Here is a 26,803-nt window from a genome sequence, read left to right on the forward strand (position 1 = left end):
TAACAGGATAATATAGTTTAAAATTCCCTCTTTTAAATGCCACCAAAATTATGTCTATGTTAACTAGAAATATTTTTAACAAGTTTTTAAGTAAATGATGTCATTCACTCGAATTTCAGTTTTTGTTTGTAGATTTATTTTTATGCGTTTGTCATTTATTATTTCACAATTACTCATAAAAATTTAATTAGCTTTTGTATTGAATTTTTTACAGACTTTAATTTTAGTTTTTAGTTGGCAATGATTCATTTGATTTGATTACAAGGTTAGGTTTTTCATGCGTGTTTAGTAGTGTTGAGTTAATGTATTTGTAAGTTATATTTTGTAACCATTGTTTCATGTACCACTTGACAAATTAAGTATAATTGATGGGCAGGAGTTCAGTATTATTTAAGAAAAGGACATTTTTTGGAAAAGAACATAAAAATATTAGTTTCAAATGTTATAACAGAACCGAACTTGACCGGCGATAAAAGTGATGTAACTGACCCGAATAATTGTGGAATTCCATCGTCTAAATTTAAATTGAACAATTCAGGAAGTTCTAATATTGAAAATAATAACTGTCAGTATTCTACTACGTATGTTATTATAGATAGAAGCAAGAAACCTGTTGCAGGATTGTTTTAAAGTGAACTACCAAGACTTTTCTGAATAGTTAATCTAACTTTAAACGCTATTTCTAGGAAACCAAATTTCTCAATCTCATGTAACTTTTTCTCAAAAACTGTAAGTGAGAGACTTGAAAAAATGGTACAGTTTTAGAAAATTTTCAAAAATACAATAAAAATCGTAACGTTTTGTAAAATTAATAATTTTTCTTAAGTAGATAGAAAAAACCCATGGCTCTGTCTGTTATAGAAGCTGAGAAGAAGGTACATGAATAAGGTTAAAATTATTGTTTATTTGAGGTGTACAATCCCCCTTTAAAAAAACACATGGACATCAGGTTCTGCAACATCCACCTTACCGGGATGGTAAGGTGGAAGATGGATGGTAAGATTTATATTGGGATGATTTAAATCTGATTGAGATGGTATGGCTCTGAAACGATATTTTGGTAGTAATAACACAACATTTTCAATGTCAGATATTAAAAAATTAGGTGAGAAAAAATGAATGAGGATGACTGTAAACTATATCGTGAACATATACAAAAAGGTGAAAGTTAGTATATGAAGATGGAACCACTAATCTACAAAATGTTGGATAAATTTATCATCATCTAGATACTGGTAGTGACTGTTCGGATGAAGACAGAGAAGGTAGTGAACTTAAACAGCAACTAGACATAAAATTTATTGAAAACAGTTGTACAAAAAAAAATTTAGATACTGGTAATTCTAAATAAAAAAATATTGTACAAAGACATTGTACAATAATAGTTTACATCAAATTTAGTGTAATTACAGATACAATATACGTTCAAGCACTAGTTAAGATTTTTTTAGTTTAAAAATACACCTAAATTAAAATTCTTGTTTTTCCAATCTTTTTTTATTGAATTATTAATACTAATTATGTAATAACGAATTATAACTAATAAAACATAAAAACTGTAATTAAATTAAACGTTCGTAAATAATAGTACAATGATTACACTGGTCTACAAATCTTTGGAACAGAAACACCAATAAGTCCTATTTTGTGCTCTGAATCTGAAATTCAAGTCAGTTTTTCTCAATCACTCTACACCTTTTTCTTATACACCCTTCAGAATTGCTAAATAATATTAAATTTTGAAAGTGACCAAGTTTATAAATGTAGTAGATTTTGTAATTTATTGCATTTAATTTCAATATTCATATTTTGTTATGCTTCTTAAATAAAAAAAAAACCGTAGTAGAATACAGCTATAACAGATAAAACATACCTGAAACTGGAGGTGGTGAATTAATATAAATTACTTCTTCCTTTTCTGTGCAGTAGGGTGCTCTCATTGTAGAAACGAACAGAAGTCACTTATCATTGATTTGTATCATTTGCCTTGGTAATGCTGTTCCATTTGCAATATATCTTGGTGGAAACATTCTCCCTGTCGTCCATGCCTCAAGCTCGACGTTATTCAGCTTTTTGTCAAAATTTTCACCATTGAGTAATTTTCTAATTTCAGATCCAGTGAATATTACTTCTTTTAATGTGGCATCATTTAATTTAATAAACAATTGCCTTAAATATTTAAGTCCTTCGCCTTCTTTATTCAGTGCTTTGACAAAATTCTTCATCAACCCTAATTTTATATGTAAAGGTGCCAAAAAAATATTCTGAGCGTTTACTAAAGGAACTTATTTAATATTGTTTTGTCCAGGAATAAAAGTGTCTCTTATTGGCCACTCTTTAATCACATAAGGTTCAATTGTTGCAAAATTTTACCATAAACATAAGAAACAGCAATACTTTGTAAAGCCACGTTGCAGACCGAGAAGACCAATAATTTTGAGATCACTGTAGATACTCTGTAAGTGAGGTGTATAATTGTCTGCTTTCAAAATTAATGACATACATTTATATGTCTCTTTCATTCTAGCAGTATGTGCTACAGGTAAAGAAGGATTCTTGTTTGAATTATGCAGTAGCACTGCTTTTAAACTTGTTTTTTATGAATAACTGTCAATCATCAGCATTATAAGCAATATTCAGAGCAGACATAAACCTTCTATATCACAACAGGAACATCGCACATCTTTCTTAGCAAAATATTTCATCAGCTAGAAGTTCTGCTTGCTGTTTTGATAAATACAGCTCGCGAACCAAATCGTTAACTTCCACTTGGGAAATGAGATGTGGTTCACTATTTAATTTTTCTGGTATGAAGTCATCATCTCTTGAAGCTTGTGCTGCAGTATTCTTAGAACAATCCTCTTCAGAATCTGAAATCTCTTGTCAAGAAGCTGGCTGGGACTGTCAGAATAGGTAAATTGTCTCCATGAGGAATTGGTCTTATAGCCAACAGAATATTTGGGTAGGCAATATTACTTCTATTTTTTGAAGAAAACCCAGTGACATGTGATATACAAAAATAGCAGTTATCATAATGATTTGTTGGTTTGTGCTGCACCATAGAAATAACAAAAGACAAATGTTCCTTTTTACATGGCTGCCCAGAAAGGAGTGTAATGTATTTAGGGTGTATGTATGTTTGTTCCACCGTAGTAGCTAAATGACTGAATCAATTTAGATGTATGATCTGCATTGGAATCCTTACATTATCAGGAGTGTCATAGGCTATATAAATATGTGTGTGTGTGTGTATATATATATATATATATAAGAGGTGTGGCTATTAAATAACGAAATTAATACTGTAAAACATTTTATTTTAAATTTATACATATTTAGTTATTATTGCCTTAATATACACCCCTCCTCTGTCCCTACAATGCTCCATGTGAATTTTCCAGTGTTCGAAACAGTGCTGGAAGTCTTCTTCTTTGAGCTCTTTCATGACGCATGCTGCTTTTTCTTTCATAGCTTCAGCGGTCTGAAATCTTTTTTCTTTTCATGCAGATTTGACCTTGGGGAACAGATGAAAGTCACATGATGCCAGGTCAAGTGAATAAGGTGATTGGTCTAACACTGGGATGTTATGCTTGGCTAGAAACGTCTTGACAGACAATGCATTGTGAGCCGATGCGTTGTTCTAATGAAAAACCCATGACTTGTTCTTCCACAATTCAGGTCATTTTTTCTTATTTTTTTATGGAGTTGAGCAAGGACCTTGAATAAAGAAAAGAATAGTTAACCGACGGTCAGATCAGATCAGAATACCAATTTTTTCAATATTTTTTTTTGTTTTTGACATGGAAAGGCAACCCAGGCAAACATCATCTTCATCTTCTTGGTCAACTTAGAAACATTTAAACCACTCAAAAACCCATGCACATGATAAATATTCATTGCCATATACTTTTTTTTTAATAAAAGATAAGTTTCAATAGCAGTTTTTCCAAGTTTTATATGAAATTTCATGACAATTCTTTGCTCTAATAAAACACGTATAATTTTTTTTGCAAAACAAACACTACAAAGGATAATTTTTATCTTCTGTCATATAAATATTTATGTATACATTTACTATAAAAGAATAATAAAATAAGTAAAAACTTTAATGAGCATTATCACTTCGGACAGCTGAAGTTGAAAGTCCAAGATCAACTTCCAATATAATGTATGCCACTTATCTTACCCATTTGACTGTCTATCAAATCCTGTTTCAGTTTTCTAATAAAGGGTTGAATAAGATGAGGTTTATCTAAAAAAATACAAATAATAGTATTCAAGGATACAGAATGTTTTTTTCTGTTAAAGAAAATTTAGATGACACTGTTTATTGTAATTTAGGTGGAAAACTTCATAAAAAATTTTAATAAATTTTTAAACTTTTATTACTGGTTTCCTATTCTTAAAATAAAGTATTTCCCACCTACTTCCATTTTATTATAAGTTTTTTTTTTATCTTAGTTTCTTATAAATTTTTTTAATCAGTTGCCAAGCAATGCTGACCCATAGCCAGTTTCTCTAATGTTTTGTTATTTGTAATAATGAGTCAAGTCTCATATATTCTAGTTTCAGTATTTTTTTACAGTTCATCCTAATATCTGAAATTACAATAGAAATTCTTTGCATGTTAATTTATAGGTGCCCATCCACTTGATAGGTTTTTCTGTTTTTAGCATTTTCAAGGACAGATGTCAGTTTGTTAGAAGAAACTACATTTATTTCAAAGATATGTATGGTGATAAGTAAGATCTGGTAATCTTAATAACCGCAATTTTTTGAGATCAAATGATGACAAAAAAGTTTGTAATACAATTATTTCATTAGCAAGTATATGGATAGGTGCAACTAGCATCTTGCTAAAAGTAATATTCTCATTAATATTTCTCTAACAGTGCAATAAACTGTTGAATAAGTCAAATAAGATTGACTATCGACAGTTTTATAAAAATTTATTACATACAACAGTGGATTGCAAACACAAAATATATAATTTTATGTTATAAAGTTTGTTAGTGAGAAATATGGACAGTCTTATTGTTATGAATTAATTGTTTTGACTGTTCACAGAGCCGTGCAAATGATTTCTTCTCACTAAAATAAACATCACTCAACTTCTCAATTCCATTTTCATCAAAACCAATATCAGTAGGTTAACATTTTTCATGATTTGGTTCTTTCAATTTATGAACAAAACCATAAGCATACAATTTCAATTTTTTTTTTTGTCAGTCTGTAGTAGCTTCAAAAGTACAATATTTAAGGATAATTATATTAGAAATTTTCAGAGTGAGCAGGTTAAACACTCTTACTTCATCACTCACTCTCAAAGTTTACGTATCAAACATGATATTTTTAATTCATGGAAACTGAAATCTAGGAAAATTTCAATTGATTTCACCTACACTTATTTAAAAGACTTATACATGAAATAATTCTCTACAACAAATGTTTATATTCAGAAAAAACATTGCTGACTTAGCAAAGGAATGAATACCGAAATTATACAAGTGTATGACAGGGTTATTTCAACTGTTATATGGAGTATTGTGCTGCTACCTGACAGGCAGAGTAATGTAAAATTTACCAATGCAGTTTATATATATATCATTTTACTTACTGTAAAACACCAATATTGTCTTTAGGGGATAACACCAATATTGTCTTTTGGAATGTTAGTTATAAGAAATAGTTTCCTCATAACCCCTACAATTCTGTATCCTTTCAATGGTTTTGTTATAATTATTAATACTGAGGGCATTGAATCAATTGGTCCAATACATTGCTGGTGTACATTTTTCATGTCCTAATGTTGTTGTGGTGGGTAGCCGATTTATAGATGGATTTGAAGGAAGAACATGTACTGCCCTAATGTTATCATCATAAACACTGTGAAATGACCATACAGAAATACAATAAAATCGACCCTCTATTCTTCTAATGCAATTATTCATATTCCTCATCCATAAAACTAGCTCTTGATTTTAACTGATTTTTTACTTCCAATCTTTTCTAACAGATAATATTTATTATTTTAAGTGATTTTATTGTTTTTTTTTTTAACTAGAGTTTTATCTCAGATTGAATTTTATTTAATTTTTAGCAAATAAAGACTGATAATTATGACTACCAAAAGTAATTTTTATTGCTCACATAGGCAAAATCTATATTACTTTTGGTTTTATTTTAATTAATGGCATTTTTGTGTACTTATTTATTTTGTTAGAAATACTGTATAACAGTTGATTATGTATGCATTTTTTATAATTCATCTCCCGTAGCTGTAAAATAAATAAATATTTTATTTTTTCATATAAACTATTGGTGTCGATGGCCATAAAACTTCAAAAAGAAAGTAATTGAAAGTGGTTTTATGTAATAGAGCTTTTAAAAAGCATATGGTGTTATGCTCTTGTAGTATCTACACTGAGGCTACGTTGCACCTCATCTAGTGAACATAGTGCCTCATGTCCTTACAAGAGTTTGTACAATAATAACATAACAAAATTTTTCTTTGCATTTTCTAATATGACAGAATCAGCTGCCATGGAACATGTTTTTTGGAGAATTATGGCTCATCTCAAAAATAAAAACAAAAAAATAATTAAGTATAGTTATATTTATCTGTTTAATTGATAATTTAAAAATATATTCATTATCTTTCTCTTAAAATTCTTTTAACTACTTCAACTAAATTGTTAGCATCCATTTTATTCCATAACTTAATAATGTCGAATTTAGCCGTACATGAAATGTTTGACTGCTTTAATATATCTTTTAACATATTATGTGCATTAATATCATTAAGCATGTATTTATTACAATAAAGCTCTTGTGGTTTTGGATTAAGATTTTGAAGTCATTTCAAGGCATCAAAGACTGATGTTAGCATTGTGTGAATGCCACTTCACTCTGATCACTGATTTGATGTAACATCGACATACATAATAGTTCACTGCATAGACGCTTTGCAATAACATTTTATGTGATATCAGTCAAATTATAGGACAATACAACTTCATATTTACATGCAGTTATCTTCTCATTTCAATTAGAAATTTGTTGTCAATAATTAGTTGATTTATAAAGAGTTTCATTCTCTTTCGTGACAGCTGAATATTGACCAGTTTCCCGTAATGATGAAAGCACCTCTTCAGAAATCCATTCTGTAAATTTATTACTTTGGATTTTTTTGAAGGGGGTACTAATGCATACAAATGAAGCTCTGGTGTAAAAATTGTATTTGATTGCCAATTTGATGTGAACTGTCAAAGGAGGAAGAATCTCTCCTGTCCTTTACCTTGCACCAAGAACACTGTCATTTTGATGACATATTATTCTGAATAGCATGATGAGCTTCTTTGTAGCCAAATTATTCAGCAATGTTGCATCTTTTGAACCAGAATTCTTTGCTACCATCTATTCTGTTGATAATAAAAATAGCATTCTAAAGCAGAAGAGCCCACACTTAGCTAACAAGAGGCATAATGATAATTGAAGACTAAAGAAAAATTGAATCATTTTTATGCTATGCAAATTATGTAAATAGTCTGATTACTATTGTACTCTAACTTTACTCTCTAATGGGCAGTCATGTGATTTAAATTTTGCAGTTTATTTCTTTATTCATTAAATTCAATATTCCTTTTGTGTGTGTTTTCAGAGCCTTCATCTCTTTGGAGCCCAAACTTCTGCTGTAAACATTATCACCAACTGATTAACATTACAGGAGTGGAAGGTGATGTGTTATTATCAGCTGACAGATAATTTGCATGGTGCAAATTAATGAAGTGAAAGATACATAGAATCTGCAATCATTGACAATATAAAATACATATTGGGTCCTAAAGTTCATGTCAGTCAAGACAAATGGTTTGTTTTACATTTAAAATCAAATGACACAGTAGAGATAGCTAAAAATCCAATTGGTGAGAAAAATAAATCACAATAACAAATTAGGAATGAAGCCATCTACAAAAATAGGTAAAGAAAAGTTTTTAGTGTGTTAATAATTAAGTTTTAGGCTATGAATAGAGTTAGGCCATGAATAAGAAATTTCAGATGACAGCATCCAACAATATTTCATTTTGAAAAACCACTGTGAAGTTGTTAGGGGTATATTTTTTAATACTTGATAAATTTTACACCAACTACCACAAAGAAAACAGATAGTAATAAAATAAATGAAAAGGATAGAAGAGGTTACCACAGTTCAATAGTTGTGGTATCAGAAAAGCAGGACGAATAATTTGAAATTATATTGAATCATTTCTAGTTGTTTTGTTGCATTATTTTGTTAAGACATGAAGACACTTCTAAACAATCTCTTACATCAGATCTAAATGTAGAAATAATGTATCAGTTTTATAAGTCACAATGTGAAGAAGCTATACCACAAATAGTTCATCAGAAGATTTGACTATACTGGCAAATATTTTATTCAGAATTTAATCTTCCCTTCTGTATTCTTAGGAAAGAAAAACACAACTATTGTTTTCCCTTATAAAAATCAGAATAAGAGAACAAAGTGCGTAAGATGAATTCTTCACATGCAAGTAAACAGCTAGAAAACTTAAAAATGATGTATGGATGGTTGAAGAGGGAAAATTACTGATATTCAATTTGGAGGCAGTTAGATTTATTTTCAATACTCTCTTGGAAGTACTTGCATAAATCACTGATTATAAACCTGTTTATTTTCTGATTGGTGTGGCCGTCAGAACTGTAACGCATATATGTATACAATGATGTTGCATGTAGTTTAAACCCTAAATATTCATACTATTAATCAACTTTTTTTTAACTTTGATGTACCCATGACAATGTGCACCCTCATATTGAGAAAACAGCAAAACAGTTAAATATATTTTTGATCTATCTTGTTGATATTTTGTAATTTAAACAGTCTCAAAACTGTATGACATTACTGAAATGAACCAAGAAAGTTTTCTTAATTTTCAAGTCTTACAGCAGGAATTGCTAAAATGTAGAATAGCTGAGTATGATCATAAATGTATTCAGTGACTCTGAATTATTCACTTTAAATTCTATAAAAATGATTGATCCACACACTTTATGTATAGTCATGATGAAGATTTCCAGAACTTCTTTATTGAAGATGTAGGCAAGTATAAGCTTCCATAAGTAGAAAGATTATGTAACATATTTATAATGGGCCTCTTGTAATTCAACAAAAAACACATACGACACAAAATTATATCTGTTTTACATCTCTACTGACACAAAAAGGGTATCTATCAGTATTGTTGTTTATAGAGGAATATCAGCTGCATGAAGATACTGTATAAATAAAATATTTTAACTAGTATCAGTAAAGTTACAAATATGTGACACAAAAAAATTAAGAAGTAGTAACATAATTTTTTTGAAAACTTCAAAAAAAAAACTTCACAACATTATTTCTGATGACAAACAGGAATCTTAATTCCTATTATTATATAAATCCTAAAGTTTTTTATTCCTTGTGTTTCAGAAATACTAAAAAAAAATTACTTAAATAAAAATAAATTTTTTGGGACTTTTTGCAACAGTATAATATTCTGCTTGTTGTATAATTTTAGCCAAATTTTAATTTTATTTTTAGTCTTGTTTTTTTTTTTTAATGTTCGTTCTGAAATTTTAAGGAAACCACTATTTGTTACATTAAGTTAGCTTTTAACGTTTCAGTGTATATGTTATAAAACATTTATATTAGGTTATTATGGAATTAATGCGGTCTGTAATTTTTTTTCAGCACATCAGTAAATGAATTTTGCTTTTTTTTAAATTTAATTTTATTTATACTATAGCAACAGAATATTGAATAATTTTCTGAATTGTTTTTAGTGGTTAATGGTGTTTTTTTATAAAGTTTTTTTTGCTAAATATTAGTAAAATAAACTTGGGGTTTCTAGTGACCCTTTTGTTTGTGTCTTTTGTTTTAGAAGTAATAGTGAGTTGATCTTTATTTAATCTTTTTTGTTAGTCGGCCTCCGTGGCGCAAGTGGTAGCTTCTCAGCATTTCATCCAGAGGTCCAGGCTTCGAATCCCAGTCAGATATGGCATTTTCACATGCGGTACAAATCATTTATCTCATCCTCTTAAGCAATACCTAACAATGGTCCAAGGGGTTGAAGAAAAAAAAAAAATTTTGTTAATTATTGTTTTGAATCTTGTTGAATGTAACATACTCCTCACTGATTTAATTATGTACTCAAACTAGTAGTAAGAAATTTAACCAAAAATAGGAAGCAGATATTAGTTTGTTTTTCTTTTTATTCTGATTATTTTGTTTGTTAAAATAATCGCTGCTACATCAATTTAACTCCAACAGTTTTAACCAAGACATGGTTTTGAGTTAGAAATAAATTAATATAACTCTGTAGTAATTATTCAACTAGTGTGTAATACAGAAGGTGGTGAACAACATACTAAAAATTCATAGTTTATGGCACTACAATATTTTTTGAGTAAAGTGTCTTCGTTACAAAAAACTTACTCCATAGAAACATGACTGCAATTTAAAATTTTCTTTTCATTTAATCATTTTAAAAAGGTTAATGTGTTTAATAAGTTTCAAATTTTTATAGAGATGGTGTAATACAGGTAATAGTAGAGTATTTTTCAAATTTAAATTGTTTTTATTTTAAAGTGTTCCAATGGACTCGTTTATCATTAGAAGAGCAGTAGCATCATTATTCGACCTCCTAACTCATTCTATATTAAACATCAGTCAGTATTCATCATACTCCATTTTTTATAATAGTTTTCAATTTATATTTTTATTTACATGACAGTTTATTAATCAACTTTTTTCTTGCAGAAGTTTAACACCATTAGTTTACTGAATGATAACGCTTTCTGTTCATTGAATATTTACATAAGTATATAGATAAAAATTCTAAATATGTATTGGACTATATTCTCAGGATGATAAAACCTACTGAGAGAACTTCCTGTCAGGCTTTTCTTCTGTGAACAGAACTTAAAAGGTGGGCTTGGGTCACACATTTGGATTTTCGTTTATTGTTAACAAATAAAATCACACTGGAGAAACCAAATTTTTTCTTTGACAGTGAATTTTATTAAAGGATTTTAAACGTAAAATATTCTGTAATCAAGGACATCAAAACAATCACTACTTTTATTCATTTCTAGGCGGTATCGATTGCTGTTGTATTTACAGAGGAATATTAGCTGCATGAAGATACTGTGTAGTAAAATATTTCAGGATGGTACTGCTCAGGATATTTCATTTGATATGGCATTATTAAGTGTAGAAAGACAAAGATGATATACAACAGTACAAAATAATACATAATAATATAATGTGTAGTGACACGTAGCAGTAACATATATTTGTATAATAATATACCTTAAAATTAAGTCATAATAAGAAATACAGGTAGTTTATTTCTTTTTTCCTTTAATAAATATTATAGAGCAAATGGATGGATTAAATAGAAGTGTAACCTTTAAAGTCTAAATAAAATTTTTATAGCAAATTAGTAGTTCACCTGCAGTTAATGTGGGGTTTTGCCTGATAAATTGTGATCACAATTTATGTTATTTCTGTTATGAAATATTAGAAGTTCATATTGCTATGAAATGTGAAACTCCACTAATTTCCTTATAGCATCGATGGAACAATTTTTTTTTTTTTTTTACTTATAATCTTTTAATGCTTTTATACATGGTTTCTTTTTAACCTTCACTAATCACTCTGTATTTACTAATTGTACTGGTTTAACAACTGATATGCAGACCTAGTTTTAGATTTTTATTCTTTGCAAATAGTTATTGATTGTTTTTTAACTTATTTAAATAATCGTTTAGCATAGCTCATTCTCTGCAATAATTAAGAAGGAATCATTTATCGGTACTATATTAATATAGATATTGTCTGTCAGTTGTTACAACCAAAGAGTTATAGGAGACCTGACATGGAAGAATAATCACTCTTGAAAATGGTACAGCCTTTCTAAAGTAAAACAAGCATCTTGCGCTAGGCTACAAGGGAATGGGAAGAGTAAAGCGGTTTCCTCTTTCCTTTTTCACTGAACCAACTACATTACTGTAAATCCAGTATACTAAGCACATCAAATTTGCAGTGAATATCCAGTCCTGTGAGTGACTTTTTCACTCTTCATTTCAGAGATCAATTACTTTTTTTTAATGAATATCACTAAAAGGAGTTGCTTTCAGAGAAAGCAACACTGAGTGGTACCTTTTACACAGAAACTTTACACGAGTATAGAAGACAGTCTGGATCAGACAGTGAGCGAGCAAGGGAACAAGTTAATGCACCCCATTCAGTCGCCAAATGATCTGTCACGTATCCAGGACCACTGCTAACTACTTAGTGACACATCAGTTCTGTGAAAGAGAAAGGAAGGAAACTTAAACGCTATTAAAAAAGGAAATAACAATTTTAAGGATACCGTCCAGTCCTATTCTATAAAAGAATTTGGAAAGATAGGATATTGTCCAGGAATGAAGTTTTATTGTTAGAAAGGTGGTAGAAGGATTAATAAAAGAAATATGAGTTGTAAAGACAGGATTCTACTGATGTACAAACGGACGAAGAGACTGCTAGAAAATTGAGTAGATTAGAGTCTGGAAATGTGTTAAAAAATAGTGAAATGATAAAGTTTTATTAAATTTTGATATCGCATAGTTTTATTTTCTTAATTTTTTCGGCCGATTTCATTCATTTCGGTTAATATAAATGTTTTGTAATTTTAGTGCTTGTTTAAGGAATAACCTTTTCTTTTTGATACTGGAGTTTGTAGATAAAAATGTAAAATTTAGCAAAAAATATTGGAGCGGTGTTACGGAGAAAATTATTCTAATCGTTTGCAAAATATTGAACCGATCCCGACCGAGATGTCGAGAATACCGTCCGTGGTATCTTTCTTTGGCGAAGATCGGATGCCAAACTACGATACATGCCATCTCATGTTGACTCGTTCTCCTCTATAAACTAACTCGATATATCCGGAAAAAAAAAACTCTGACAAAGTAATGGCTAATATGCTCGTTGTGCGGTCCAAAATTAGTTATTTTTTCTGTAGTGCGGCCCTATCAATCGGCTTTGAAGTTTATATTACGTTGTAAAATTTAGAGAAATATAAGCCAAATAGATAAGTTGGTAATATATTAGGATCTTTTTAGTTATCAATTAAGAATTTACTTTTTCTGTATTTAAACTTTTATGTTAATATTAGCCTTTACATATATTTATTACATTTTTAACTTAAGTATCGTGAGGCAATATCGAAAAAATAGGCGTTCAAGGTAGCAAGTGTCACACTGTGACAATTTTATCGGCTGACCTCGTCAGGCTGTCACAAGTACATGTTGCCGTTTAGATTTAATTTGATTTTTTTTTTTTTTGAGTCGATTGCCGGCCGGAAAAAAATACGATCAATTTTTTTACAAGAATATGGCATGTTCTCTGCCCGTGGTTATTATTGTATTGTTTGACTGTTTGCAACCTTCTATACGGTAGCCATCCTTTCATATTGATTCAGATAATAGTGAATCGTTAAATTTAAAGAGTACTGTAAATATGAAGATCCAAGATCGATGGAAATGTAAAACAAAGCTAAATACAAAGATAAAACAAAGCTAAATAAGTAAAAATATGTTTAAATATAAAAATTTATAAATAAAGGAAAATGTGGCATATTTTTTAAAACATTTTTTCACTTCTATTAAGTAAGCGTATAGTATATTGTACAAAACCATTCAGAAAATTTAGTTTTGCGCTAATGTGTAAGTACAGTTTGACCTTAGCTGTGCTGATAACGAATAATTTGCTGCGTACATGATTTCCTTCTCGTTTAAAAAGAAAATTTTTAAGATAAATTTTTGTTTTTAGGAAGAAAGTTAAAAAAAAAGAGAAAAAAAGCAAGACGCAATAAAACAATTAATTTTGTTGCAGGCTATCGTGCGGGAGGGATTTATTTCGTAACTATGTTATCGTATTTGTATGTTAACGGTTAGGTTATGTAAGAGCGTGGCATCAAATCGGTCAAGGTATTACAGTCGCCCTCGTTCACGTAGTCCGCGGGCCGTGTTTACTGTCGACAACTCTGTCACTTTTCAAATTATTTAAATTACATTCGTAAAATAATACTGAAAAGATGCGTCCATACTCGTATCTGTAACTCCTTTCTGACACGTGATACGGATACGGGGAGTGTCATTGGTTAAGGTAGGAAGATGATTCATATATTAGAATGGACACACAATAACTTAAACGTAATGTTGGGATTATCTACATAAAATGGGCTTCAAAACCGACAAATTACGTAAAAATTTACCGATCATTCGAATTCCGACATCTTTTAAAGGGAGCAGCATTTTTACAGAATTTATTTATATAAATAGATGTTTATCAAAACTTATATAAATTACATTTTAGTTAAAATAATTAGAAAAAGTACTGTAAATGTAATTTTTAGGGCCGAATTACGTAACTTTAGTAATACCGTACTAGCATTACGGGTAATTATTTAACCTATTAAAATAATAATACTCTACGTCATTTAATTTATCTTTCATCGAGAGCGTTGACGTTATTTCAACGTGATGCTAATGCGGACATCCCAATCCCGTAGGGGTAGACACCCGCCTTGTGACGCTTCCGGTCGCCACACCCCCACCCACCGTTCCTACCCCTGATGGGCTTTAACGGGAGTCGTCTTTCGCCCTTTAACTTTTTTACATCTCAATAATAAGCCAGGCCTCGATGGAATGCCACCGATGTAAATGCCTCTGTAGATATTTACATCAGTGATTTATAACTCGGCTTTTGCCTTCGCTGCAGGCCTCATTCGGACATCTTGAATGTCCTACATCGTTTCCCTCTGAACTAGCTAACCGAGTTCGTGGAAGCTCGAACCCCGCGCCTAATTCTACTCTTTACAGAGCCAATTTGTGCGTAAATGTCTCGTAATATTCGAGGCGATTGAATAAATAACGTACCACCAAACATGTTATAAGCAACAACGAAATTTATTCCTAGTTCCCATAGTGAACTCAACTTTCAGTTCATACCCCTGACTTGGTTTCATCTATGGACTCCGGTCTGGTCTACCAGGTAGAGGCGGACAGATCTACTTCCACTCGGCTCCATCGCAGAGTCCCGCGTGACATTTACTTTCACTTATTACCATCATCGAGATGCCGCTACACCTCACGGCTGCATGGGAATCCATGCCCTCGGCAGTGCAGTCGCCATCCCGCCGACAGTGATTCTTGCTCATTCAAAACTGCCCTCGTTGAAACGACGCTACACCTCACGGCTGCATAGTTACCCATACCTGCTAATGCGGACAGCGAACTTTACAGCTCTCAGTTTATTGTTTTTTTTTTTATGAATCAGTTTTAACGTAAAAATGTGAATTATCAGTACGAAGAGGTTAAGTTAGATCAGTGTAGCTTAGCCCTTTTTGAATACTAGATCGTGGATACCGGTGTTATTTGGTGGTTGGGTTTCAATTAACCACAAATCTCAGGAATGGTCGAACTGAGAATGTACAAGACTACACTTCATTTACACTCATACATATCATCCTCTGAAGACTAAACGGTAGTTACCGGAGACTAAACAGGAAAAAGAAAGAAAGAAAGCTTAGCCCTTAAAGTTTAGCTAACCAGGTTATTTTAATTCCGTATAATGTACCATCAGGTATTTCCCGTTCAGATTAATCTACTTTTGTAATGTGAAAAAAAATTAAAATGAAATAAATAAATAAACAGGTTTTAATTTCGCTAACTACATAATGTTGGTTTTGAAGCCGTGTATCGCTACGTTAAAATATCTTAAAATGCTTATCTTGGTGTCAAGAAGTTTGCGGCATCGTGCGCCATTCGTCGTACATCTTGAATTTTATGAGTTCCTGTACTACCGGGTGTGTACCCCTACAAAGAGGAGTGTGGGCCATCCGAGGTGCATCTACTCCTTATTTTTTGATATTAGCCATCTGTAGCCGGTACTGTTAAATCGTTAGCCTTGGATCCTTTTTACTGTAATGGATATGCTGTATACAGTATACAAGCAAATCCCAGTGATACATTCTGTATGGTATAACGCCAGTGGCGTTATATTGAACATTCTCTGATGCTCGGTTGACGCCATCGGCGTCATTTCCTTTATTTATTTTAATGTAACCTTATTAGTCCGACAGGATACATGAAAATGTTTGGAACGTTCCATAAAGATTCAGTAGAGATTGTGTTAGCTTTCTGTAGAGATCTTCTTGAGCAATATGCTACTTAATTTTTTTTGCTGATTTTTAAAATTGCGCGTTAGACTTATAGTTGTTACTGTTGTTTTTTTCTTTATTTTTATTGTAAAGTATTTTTTAAAAAAATGAAATACACTAGTTTTTAATCTTAAAAAGTAAGAGTATTTTATTATTGGTATTGTTTATTGCAATTTGCAAAAAATAGGTTCGTTTAACTTTGCGGCTTAGCAGCGATTTCGTTACATAAGATCTACTTTACGAACGTCTTTCATATTTATTAATATAGTGTATAAATTTTAGTGAAATCTAGCAATTTTAAGTACAATTGTTTTTTTTTTTTTTTAAATTGTATATTTATTAATTTTATCTTGCTGCATATTGTAGTTGAATGTGTTGCATTTCGGTTTCTTGAGTAGGTGTACATTTTTAGATTTTTAAAATATGAAATTTAAAAGTATAAATCATAATTTTAAAAATATGAAATTGACTTTTGTACTCTTCATTTTATCTTTTTATGAATCATGTATTTAACGCTCCTGCATTATGTATGAAGTGCCTGCACAGATTACAAGAGCTAATTTCGTGCCTTTTATTAGAACAATTTCATGAAGATAAAAGTGGAATCATAATATTCAAAGATATAAAAAATCACGAATATAACGCTATACAGGAAGACTAAGTGTTAGAAAAAAATACGTTCATGCCATTTATTTTTCTATGTAATGGATATCAGTTTCAAATCCCAAGAAAAATACGGTCACCTCCAGCTATTTCTTTACGGAAAGTTCAAAATCGAGTTTTATGTTTTTTTGTTGCTGCACTGTATATACGGAATTTTTTCAGGTAGTAAGGTTTCTTTGCTTTTCGGGGCGATGTTCATGGCGTTCGGCGCGTTGTCTCTGTACATCAGTTATTCGTACCGGTCCGTGTTTAACTTTTTCAAATTTTTCTTTTGACACCACAACATTTGGTGTTCGTCTTCCAGACTCTCCGATGTCCGATGGTCTTTTTTGTTGAAGTTTTCATCGACAAATAATTAAAATCGCTCTGTAGCTTAATAATTCAACGAGTGGGTTTTCCGCTCGTCCGGAGCGTCTGACATGACATAAGCACTTTTACGTCATAATATCGATACTAATATCCGATCTTGAAACTAATTCATCCGGTTTGTTCAAGCGATCAAGGAAATAAAATCCACTTTCTTGAATGAATACATGTGATTTTCGGTATGACGGAGTTTTGATACCGTCTCCCACAGAAACTGTTCTAAAATAAAACCAAGTTTTCCCGTTCTTCTCAAGTATTCTTTATAATGGTTTTTCGTGGGTGTTTTATATTTGTAGCGAGGTATGCGGCTACATTATTGCCTTTAGAAAAAAAAGTATTTTTCACCATTTTCTTTCTGTAGAATAAATATCCAGCATTCGAATTTAATGCTATCAGGTAATGAAGAAAAAAGATCGTTCGGATGAGATGAATGGATTACGCGATAGTGTCGTTCAACTACAAAATACTGTTTAGGCCTAGGCTATCGACAGTAATATGGCCACCCGGTTGAATAATGAGTTAAATCGAAATCGTACATAAATTGGCGAGAAGAGTTGTCTCACCTTTATAGAGATGATAAAACAGCAGAAAGATCCGCTGTCTGCAGTTAAATATCGAATTTCTGGGAGATAAGAATCTTTACCGACTCTGTATTCGTCCTGTGATTTCTTTAAGTGTGAGTCAACTTATAAACGTTTTTCAAAGATCCGAGATTCATCGGTGACTTTCTGAACTGTGTGACCATCGTAAGGAATCTAGTTTTGTTGACTAAAAAAACAACAAAAAAGTTTGTTTATCAGCAGTTGTAACCATAACGTCAGTTCTTGTATTGTTGTTGCGGTGAGTTATTATATTCCCGGATAAAGATAAAGCAAAGTGTTTTTTATTGATGGCTGAATTATAATCCGTAATTTTAGTTCAAGTGCGTTTCGACGTGAATTCGGAAGAGATCCACCACACAAAAATAACATAACACGTTGGTTCAAACGATTCGAAGAAACCGGATCGGTTAAGAAACAGAAATCAACCGGCAGGCCAAGTGTACCGGACGAAACGGTTGAACTAATTAGACAATCGGCAATAGAAGTCCTGGGAAGTCCATCCCCCGTCGAAGCGTCGAATTAGGTATTCCAAAATCAACAGTTCACAAAATTTTACATAAAAAACTGAAATTACACGCTTATAAAATCCAGATACTGCAGGAATTGAAACCCGATGATGGTGTAAAACGTTACAGTTTCGCTGTTGAAATGTCGTGAAGTGAAAACGAATCATTTTTAGATGTTATAATTTTTACAGACGAAGCTACATTCCACGTGAATGGATGTGTTAACAGACACAATTCACGAATATGGGGCTCTGAAAACCCACACGTAATTATTGAGAAACAACGCGATTCGCCTAAAGTTAATGTTTGGTGTGGTGTGATGAAAAATTGTGTAATAGGGCCTTTCTTCTTTGCTGAAAAAACAATTAATGGAGTTGTGTTTCTTGACATGTTAACCGATTATTGCTTTCCTCAGCCGGATGAACTCGAAAACATTCATCGACTTCATTTCCAACAAGATGGTGTTCCCCCGCACTTCAATGCATTGGTCACGGAGGCTTTGAACGAAAAATTTGGAGATCGATGGATAGGCCGGCAAGGACCTATTCTTTGGCCTCCGAGGAGTCCAGACCTGACACCTTGCGATATTTTCTTGTGGGGGCACATCAAAAGCAATGTTTATACACAAAAAATTCGCGACCTAAACCGCTTAAAAAACAGGATTAATGAAGCAATGACAACCATTAACGAAGAAATGTTAACTAATGTTTGGAGAGAAGTTGAATATCGTTTGGACATTTGTCGAGCGACTAAGGGCGCACATATTGAAATTTATTAATTATGTAAAAAAATGTTTGAGACGACAAATTTGAAAAATAAAAAACATAAGCTGTAAGTAATTCTGTTTTAATTTAAACCATGTTCAAAACCGCACCATTCTTTTATGATAGCCCTGTATTATATAAGAAGTAATTACGGTAGATAAAACGAGTTACTAAGAAAAAATTTTAGTGTCATTACTCTTGTCCACAATCTTTATCGAGTAGCCGACCTCTCAACCTCAGATTTTAGGCGGAGGGTGTGGTAAATTGTAAGACTTTTCATAACTCCGCATTGTTATTATTATAAATACATTATTATATTATTACATCGTCTTTAATCATTATTACTGCTATCATTGTTATTATCATTATTACTACTACAAGGTTTCTGTAGTTTTTCGGACCGTTATGGCTCCATCGACAACTATTGTCTTATTCTCATTACCTATCATCCTAACGTTAATGTGTATAAAGCAGCGATCTCTTTCTAGAAAAGATTCTGAAAATCATTTTTATGATATTTTGATTTTATTAAACTAGACAGAAATAAAAATAAAGAACTAGCTAAAATACCCGATTGAAATAGATTGGAAAACCGTATTATGCTCCTAATACTATTTACAAAACATTTGTAACTATATGTAGATGCCTATTTCGATTTTTAAACTGTCATTATTAGTAGACACTACAAGAAAAGTATACATAACAAAAATATCTAAATAAATAAATGGAGAAAAAACAAAGAAATTTCCATGACAATCGGATTGACCTCCTATCAACCTAATTTTTTTTTAAATATACCGATTAAAAATCTTAAACGGGTAATCGTGCGAACTGAAAAAAGTATGAAATTAAAATATGAATATTATAGGCAGTTTCTAAAAATTATATTTATAATTAATATTTATTTTATAAAAACATGTTCCTTGTACTACTTCGCGTATCCGATGAATGTTTTGAAACTAAGTAAAAAACTTTTTCTTTTTTTTATAATATTGAACCTTTCAATTTTTTGTCGGATTGTGGTAACTAGTGTACAATAATAATAATTTTGTGATATATTTCGAAAAGTTTTTCGTGTTTTTTTTGTTTAATTTATCTTTTAAAGTAACATTTTAATCAAAATTTAAACCTGAAAACCGTGTGAACCGAAGAAAGTATTGAATTAAAATAGATATGGCACCGTGTTATTAATTGTGTTTTTAATTAATAATTTATTTTACTGATTATCGAATTAACAAAAAATTATTTTTGTAACAATTAGGCTATTTGCATTTAAATGTAATGAAATATATTGGAATTCAAACAATAATCGATTTTATGTAAAAGAAATAAGATTAATAGGTCTTTTATTTTTTTTTTAGTTTCTTTCTTGAACATCGATTGCAATATTTATTTATTATTTACTATATAGTATTAGTTTTTTTAATATAAATATGAAGCAGTAAATCGATATACTTACTTTTTTTTTTTTTTGCTCTGAGAGAAAGGTTTTTATAATCTTCTATCGCAGCACAGCACATCATTCTGGCTTTATTTTTTTTACAATCTTATCGATTTAGTCATTTAAGCTTACATCTCACAGTTTGGATCATTCACGAATTAGTTAAATTTTTCCGAATCGAATTACGGAAAACCATTTTTACTATTTAGTAAAAAAAATTTATAAAGAATAAACTCGATAAGATATAATAAAAAATAAATTAATTATATTTTTTTATAAAATTAACCGATTAAAACTGTATTGAAAAGAGAGTACAGTAACTAGTGTTTGAAATCGAGTATACGCGCCCCCTGCTGTTTCGTCTGCGTGATACTGTAATAGGTGTGCGTGTATGTCACAGTGGTACACTAACCGTGTACCGGATACCGACGAGCGACAAAATTCAGTGTACAGTACACAGATGTTTCCGTCTGTTAGATCCTGTTTATTTAATAAATTCGTAGTCCCGCAAGCTAATTTCTCGCACACCAGTATTCCGTCCGTTTTAAACCTCATGATTAAACATGTTACCCTTATAAAATATTGTTTGAATGCTATTTTAAGAAATCTTAAATAACCGTTTTTATTACATATATAATTTTCATCGAAAGGGGTTGCTATGTTAAATAAGAAAGCGATAATTTTCTGACGTGAATTAATCATTAATGATACAAAGAATCTGAGTATTTTTGGTGTAATAATTTACAGTCTTCAAACCCAAACCAACCGCTCACCGAAGACCGTGAGGTCGACAGTAGTTTTAAGATCTGATGGACTCAACCCTCCGACCTCAGTCGTCCCGAAACAACATTCTGGAATTTCAGACTACTACTTAAAATATTCTAGATTTTTTTTTTGTTAAACTTTTACTATACTTTAACAGACTGTTTTCTACTTTTTCTTTACCTATTCGTTCATGTATGAATTGCTTTAACTTTTTCACGCAGGTTATGTTCTGATTAAACGTTTTAATTTTTTCCTAATCTTCATTATAAATGCCAAAGGAGTCGAGTCGTAATAGTGAATTCGCCTCTTTCGACATATCTTTAAAAGTTCTATTATTTGTAATGGTATTTTGTATATTGCGGGTTTTCTGCTACATTCTGAAAGCGGAGTAGACATAGCCCATTCTCTGTATTTTCAGAAAAACTTTCTTTGACCTATTTTCTCAAGCGATACAATCGCTCTTTGGATCGATAAAATTTCATAATTCGTTTAGATATTTTTTTCAGTTATTTCTTTTTTAAATTCAGTTTACCACCATTGCGTTCAAATAAATAAACACCACAATTGTACTCGTAAATCTAGATGAAAAAAAAAAACTATATTAAAATGGAGATGAATAATAATAAACAATAGCATGTCTAGATAGTTATGTTAGTTTTTTACACAGTTATGCAACAGCATTTCTTTCATAAAAGATTAATAATTTAATTATTTTTACTTTCTTACAGAATATTAGAAATAAAAAGTAAAATATTTAAGTCGGTTACGTTAGATTCAATTTTATTATTTTGTATTACCTCGATTCGTTATTATTTAATTGCATGCGGCGGTAAAGAGTGAATCGTTGAATACTTTTTACGTAATAACTATTAAACAAATAGCGAAGAATGGACATTATGATTAATGGAATACTATGTACTTGTTAATAAATAATAGATATACCCCATCCAAAAACATAAAAGAAGATATTTGTATCCTCACCTGTTTTTATATTTTATTACATCGATTATTTATCTTTGAATTCTAAATAGATTTCAGTATTTGTTCGCGGGTATTTTTTAAATTATATAACCGATGTTGAAATTAAAGGCCGTTAAAATGAGACTAATTATTTAATTAAATCGTTTATACTATTATGTATTGATGTTGTAACACGTTGTAGCGCATTTAAATATAATAAGTAAATGAAGTACGCCTTCTGAAGTAAGGCCTAAGCGTAACTATTTATCTTAGCACAAAACATACTCTTATTTTATTTAACTTGTAAAGAAATGACTAATTATTTATAGTAGGTTGTCATCATCGATTTCTAAATAACGTATCTGATAAATTGCTTTTTTTAGAATTATTGTTTTTGACACGATTTCGTATATAGGATCGTAGACTTCGGCCATGTATATCCCATCTTTTATTTGTTTACTCACAAAATTAAATAATCGAATTAAATCAAACAAACTGATGGTTTTTTAAAAAAAATTAAATATTTTTATTTATTACTTTTTTACAAAACAGGAAGATGGTTTGTAAGTCGTTTATCATTTATCTTTATGAAGGTCCGCGTCTAATTAACGATAAGAAGTATGCAAGGAGTAGTGGTTCCCACAAATGCGTACTTCCAGAGAAAAAACTCGTATTTGAAACATTTATATAAATACGGTATCGAGAGTTAAATTATATGATAAAAACGGGATGGAATCCGAAATTTTTATTTTTTTTACCGTTAGAGAAGACGGTTATAAAAATATAACCTATTTTATCGAATCGTTTGATAACAGGGAACTACTGGAGTAATTACATGAATGTATGAAAAAAATAACGGAAGTAATTTAGGACCCTGTAATATAGCCTTTAAGAACAACCATAAAAATTCCTGAAATAAGCTGTACTATTTATTGAGAGCCAAACGATGTAAAAATAACGTAAAATCCTTAAAAATTGAACTGAGCAAAAACCATTACTTTTGTTCGGTACAGGAGTTCAAGGAGTCTAAAAGTAAGTAGAAAAAACTTAAGAAGTTTTATCATAATATTAGTACTAGTAATCCATCGTAATTCTTAAACAGTAATATACGATTTTAAACGCAGATATTACGTTAACTCACATCATCATCGAATTTGTCGTCGATGACACACCCTAAAAATTTAAAGTTAACATTTTAATTTAGATTATTTTTACCGATTTGTACGTTTTATTCTAGTTTGTTATACAGAGTGTCCCACGAAGAAACGGAGAAACTTTAAGGACATGTTCTACTGGTGAAAATAGTGAAAAACCTTCATATAAACATAGGTCTGAAAACGCTTTGTTTTCGAGTTGCGGCTAGCGGAATATTTCGCCGGATTTCAGCTCTTCTAATAAAAAGAAGCCCTGCTATAATTTTTGCGACCCAAATTAGTAAAACACGAAATTCGGAGTCAAAAAAACTAGTTTTTTTTTAAAAATATTTAGTGCAATAGCTTTGTTAAATGACTAATAAATACGGAAGATTTAGTAACAAAACTTGTAGAGAATTTAATTCGGAGAAAAGTAATGTACATACAGCCAATAAAAAGTAAATAAAAACTTTTTAAAAATCGGTTTTTTATTGAAGCAAGATAGACGAAAAATAGACAGGAAATCGTATTATTCTTTCTGTACCTACTAACGTTATTCTTAATATAACAAAAAAAAAAAAAAAGAAGTAAAATATATGAAATGATAAATGGTAACAGAATTACAAACCTCAGTATAGTAGTTGTTTTAAATTCCCTCCTTCACAATGTACTCGGCACTCTGCCCGACGTAAAATATTTCAGTCGGCTTTTCGTATCATCTGAGGATCGTTTCGTATAAATTTAGTTGAAGCAATCTAGTTGCGTTAAGTCGGATGATTGCGGTGGCCAATCGATTAGTCCACCGCGTCCATTCCAGTTTAACAAATTATCATTCGATGATTTCTAGCTACTAAAGAAAAATGAACTAAAGAAATTTCATCTGCTACTAAAGAAATTTCATCTGCAGTCTAGTTTGTAAAGGTACATCCTCCAAAAGAACCGGCAAATTATTTTCCAAGAAATGAATGTACGCGTTTCCTGTAAGGTTTTCATTGAAACCAAACGGTCCCAGAATTTTGTCTTAAATTAACGCCGCAGCAAACATTAATGTGAAATCTATGTTGGAAACTAGTTTCCACAGTATCATATGGATTGTCTTCGCTTCATAAATGACTATTTTTACAATTGAAGACTCCGTTTCTCGTAAAAGTGGCTTCAGCAGTAAGTAAATAAAATTTCATCAGTAAATAACATTGAATTTACCTTATCAGCGTTGTCTAGAAGCCAGTGGCAGAAGTTACCGCTGGAGGTAATGTATTGGCTGCAAATTTTGAACCTTCTGCAGGCGGAAAGGATGAATATTTCATTCCGTAGGATGTGCCACACTGTTTTTTGGTAAATTAGTACGACGTGAAATTTCGCCTTGTACTAGTGGTTAATTGCACGATGGTTACCATTAACAAGATGATTTACTTGGTGTTCAATAGAGAACGAACGCGGTTGTAAATGACCTTTCGTTCGTAAATGCTGATATACCGAAGAAACATTTTTTGTATTTGTAATCCTTCCAGGAAATCTCTCCTGATATTTACATCGAGCACCTTTTTGTAACGGAAATTCTGATTTCCGTGACAAAATATATAGATAAAAATTATATCGGTATATTCTTCGTTAGAAAATTGAAAAGGTATTTTTTACACTACCATATAATAACAGTACACTTCCTTTTTATGTTTGATAATTTATGGCAAATGATTCAAAAGAAGTACACAATTTTCACTGTTACTATTGCTAACCTGTACAATAAAATTTATTTAAATATTTTTAATGTAACATACATTTCAGTTTAGTTTTTTACGTAATTATTTCGTTTTAACTGTGTAAATTGTTGAATATACACAGCTAAAATATTGTTTTAGACATTTTGTATTTCTTTTAAAATTATTTTCAGTAATTATTTTTTTTGTTTTTAAAAAGAATGTTTATCAGGTACAAAAAGAATAATCCGATTTTCTGTCTGTTTTCATCTGTTTTGCCTCAATAAATAAACGATTTTTAAATGTTTTTTATTTACTTTTTATCGACTTTTAAATTAATAATCGAAAATTAATGTAAATTAATTTACATTAATTTTCTCAGGATTAGATGTTCTACAAGTTTTGTTAATAAATATTTCTCTTTCGCATTTATTAGTCGTTTAACAAAGCTATTGTACTACAAACCTAAAAAAAACTTGTTTTTTGATACAGAATTTTGTTTTTTACGTCGGATATCTTAAAAACAACTGGAGTGACAGTTATGGGACTTGTTTTATTCTATTTGTTAGCTCAAATTACATAAGAAACCGCAATTTTACTTCTTAATTTGGGTCCTAAAAATTGCAGTAGGGCTTTTTATTAGATGAACTGAAATCCGGGCGAAATCTTTCACTAGCCGTAAGTCGAAAACAAAGTTTTTCCAGCCCTATGTTTATATAAATGTTTTTCATTATTTTCACCATTAGAACATCTCCTAGAAGTCACTCCGTTTCTTCGTGGAACATTCGGTATTTAATCTGAAATTCAATGAAAATTGTTTTTCTTTTTATTCTATATTAATTCATTTCACTCGGATAGTCGCAGGATGAATGTAAATATATCTGATAGTACTAATGACCGAGTGAATGTTAACTTCTACTGGAAACAAATATTTGATGTATCATTTAAATTTATAAGAGTACTATTCCCAATTTAACTACATCCGGATTTAATTATATAAATCAGAAATAAGATGGGGACTGAGATCGACTGCGGGATGCCTGGTTCACTTCAAGAAACTCAAGAGGTCAGAAACTTTCAGACATCTATGTCCTAATTTCACCTATACCTTTAATATCATTGTTTCCTATTGTAAGACTTAAGCTGTTTAATAGACATAATAGGACGCTTTAATAAGATCCAAAAGTACAGAAATTATTCTTTTTCCATATAAGACTTTAACTAACTGTTAGAAAATGTCGTTTTAATGTAAGGGTGTCCTTAAAGTCTTTTCATGATTAAAAAATCTATTACATTTACAGCTGTGCGGTTTGTGGTAAAAAAAGAAAAAAATTATCAATTATTTTTTTATATTGGTTTGTTGCCGGTAGAGACCGATTAGAGGGACTATGATCAATTTTTTATAAAATGGTGTCGATACAGGAGAAAGCGCAATATGTGTTGTGGTATCACGAGTCGAAATCACCGATTACTGTGCAGCGAAATTTTAGAAGGACGGACGACAGCACCTGACAGAAAGAGTATCGTTGCGTGGTATGCAAAGTTTAAGGAGAGTGGAAGTGTAGTCGACCTTCAGCGAACAGGGCGGCCATCCGTTAGTGAAGAGAAGGTTAAGGATTTGCAGCGTGCATTTCT

At 30.9% G+C, this 26,803-nt stretch overlaps 1 protein-coding gene across 1 annotated transcript in view; it reads left to right on the plus strand.

The window, feature by feature from the left end:
• Positions 1 to 276: 276 nt before the first annotated feature.
• drd (drop dead) overlaps positions 277 to 26,803 on the plus strand; it is a 235,992-nt gene continuing 209,465 nt past the window's right edge. The window contains exons 1-2 of the mRNA XM_075363058.1: positions 277 to 1,265; positions 7,661 to 7,980. Coding sequence (XP_075219173.1) covers positions 7,959 to 7,980 — 22 coding nt within the window. The 5' untranslated portion in view covers positions 277 to 1,265; positions 7,661 to 7,958. The remainder of the gene's footprint in view (positions 1,266 to 7,660; positions 7,981 to 26,803) is intronic.

The sequence above is a fragment of the Lycorma delicatula genome, chromosome 4 (assembly GCF_047948215.1).
Source record: "Lycorma delicatula isolate Av1 chromosome 4, ASM4794821v1, whole genome shotgun sequence".
NCBI lineage: Eukaryota > Metazoa > Arthropoda > Insecta > Hemiptera > Fulgoridae > Lycorma > Lycorma delicatula.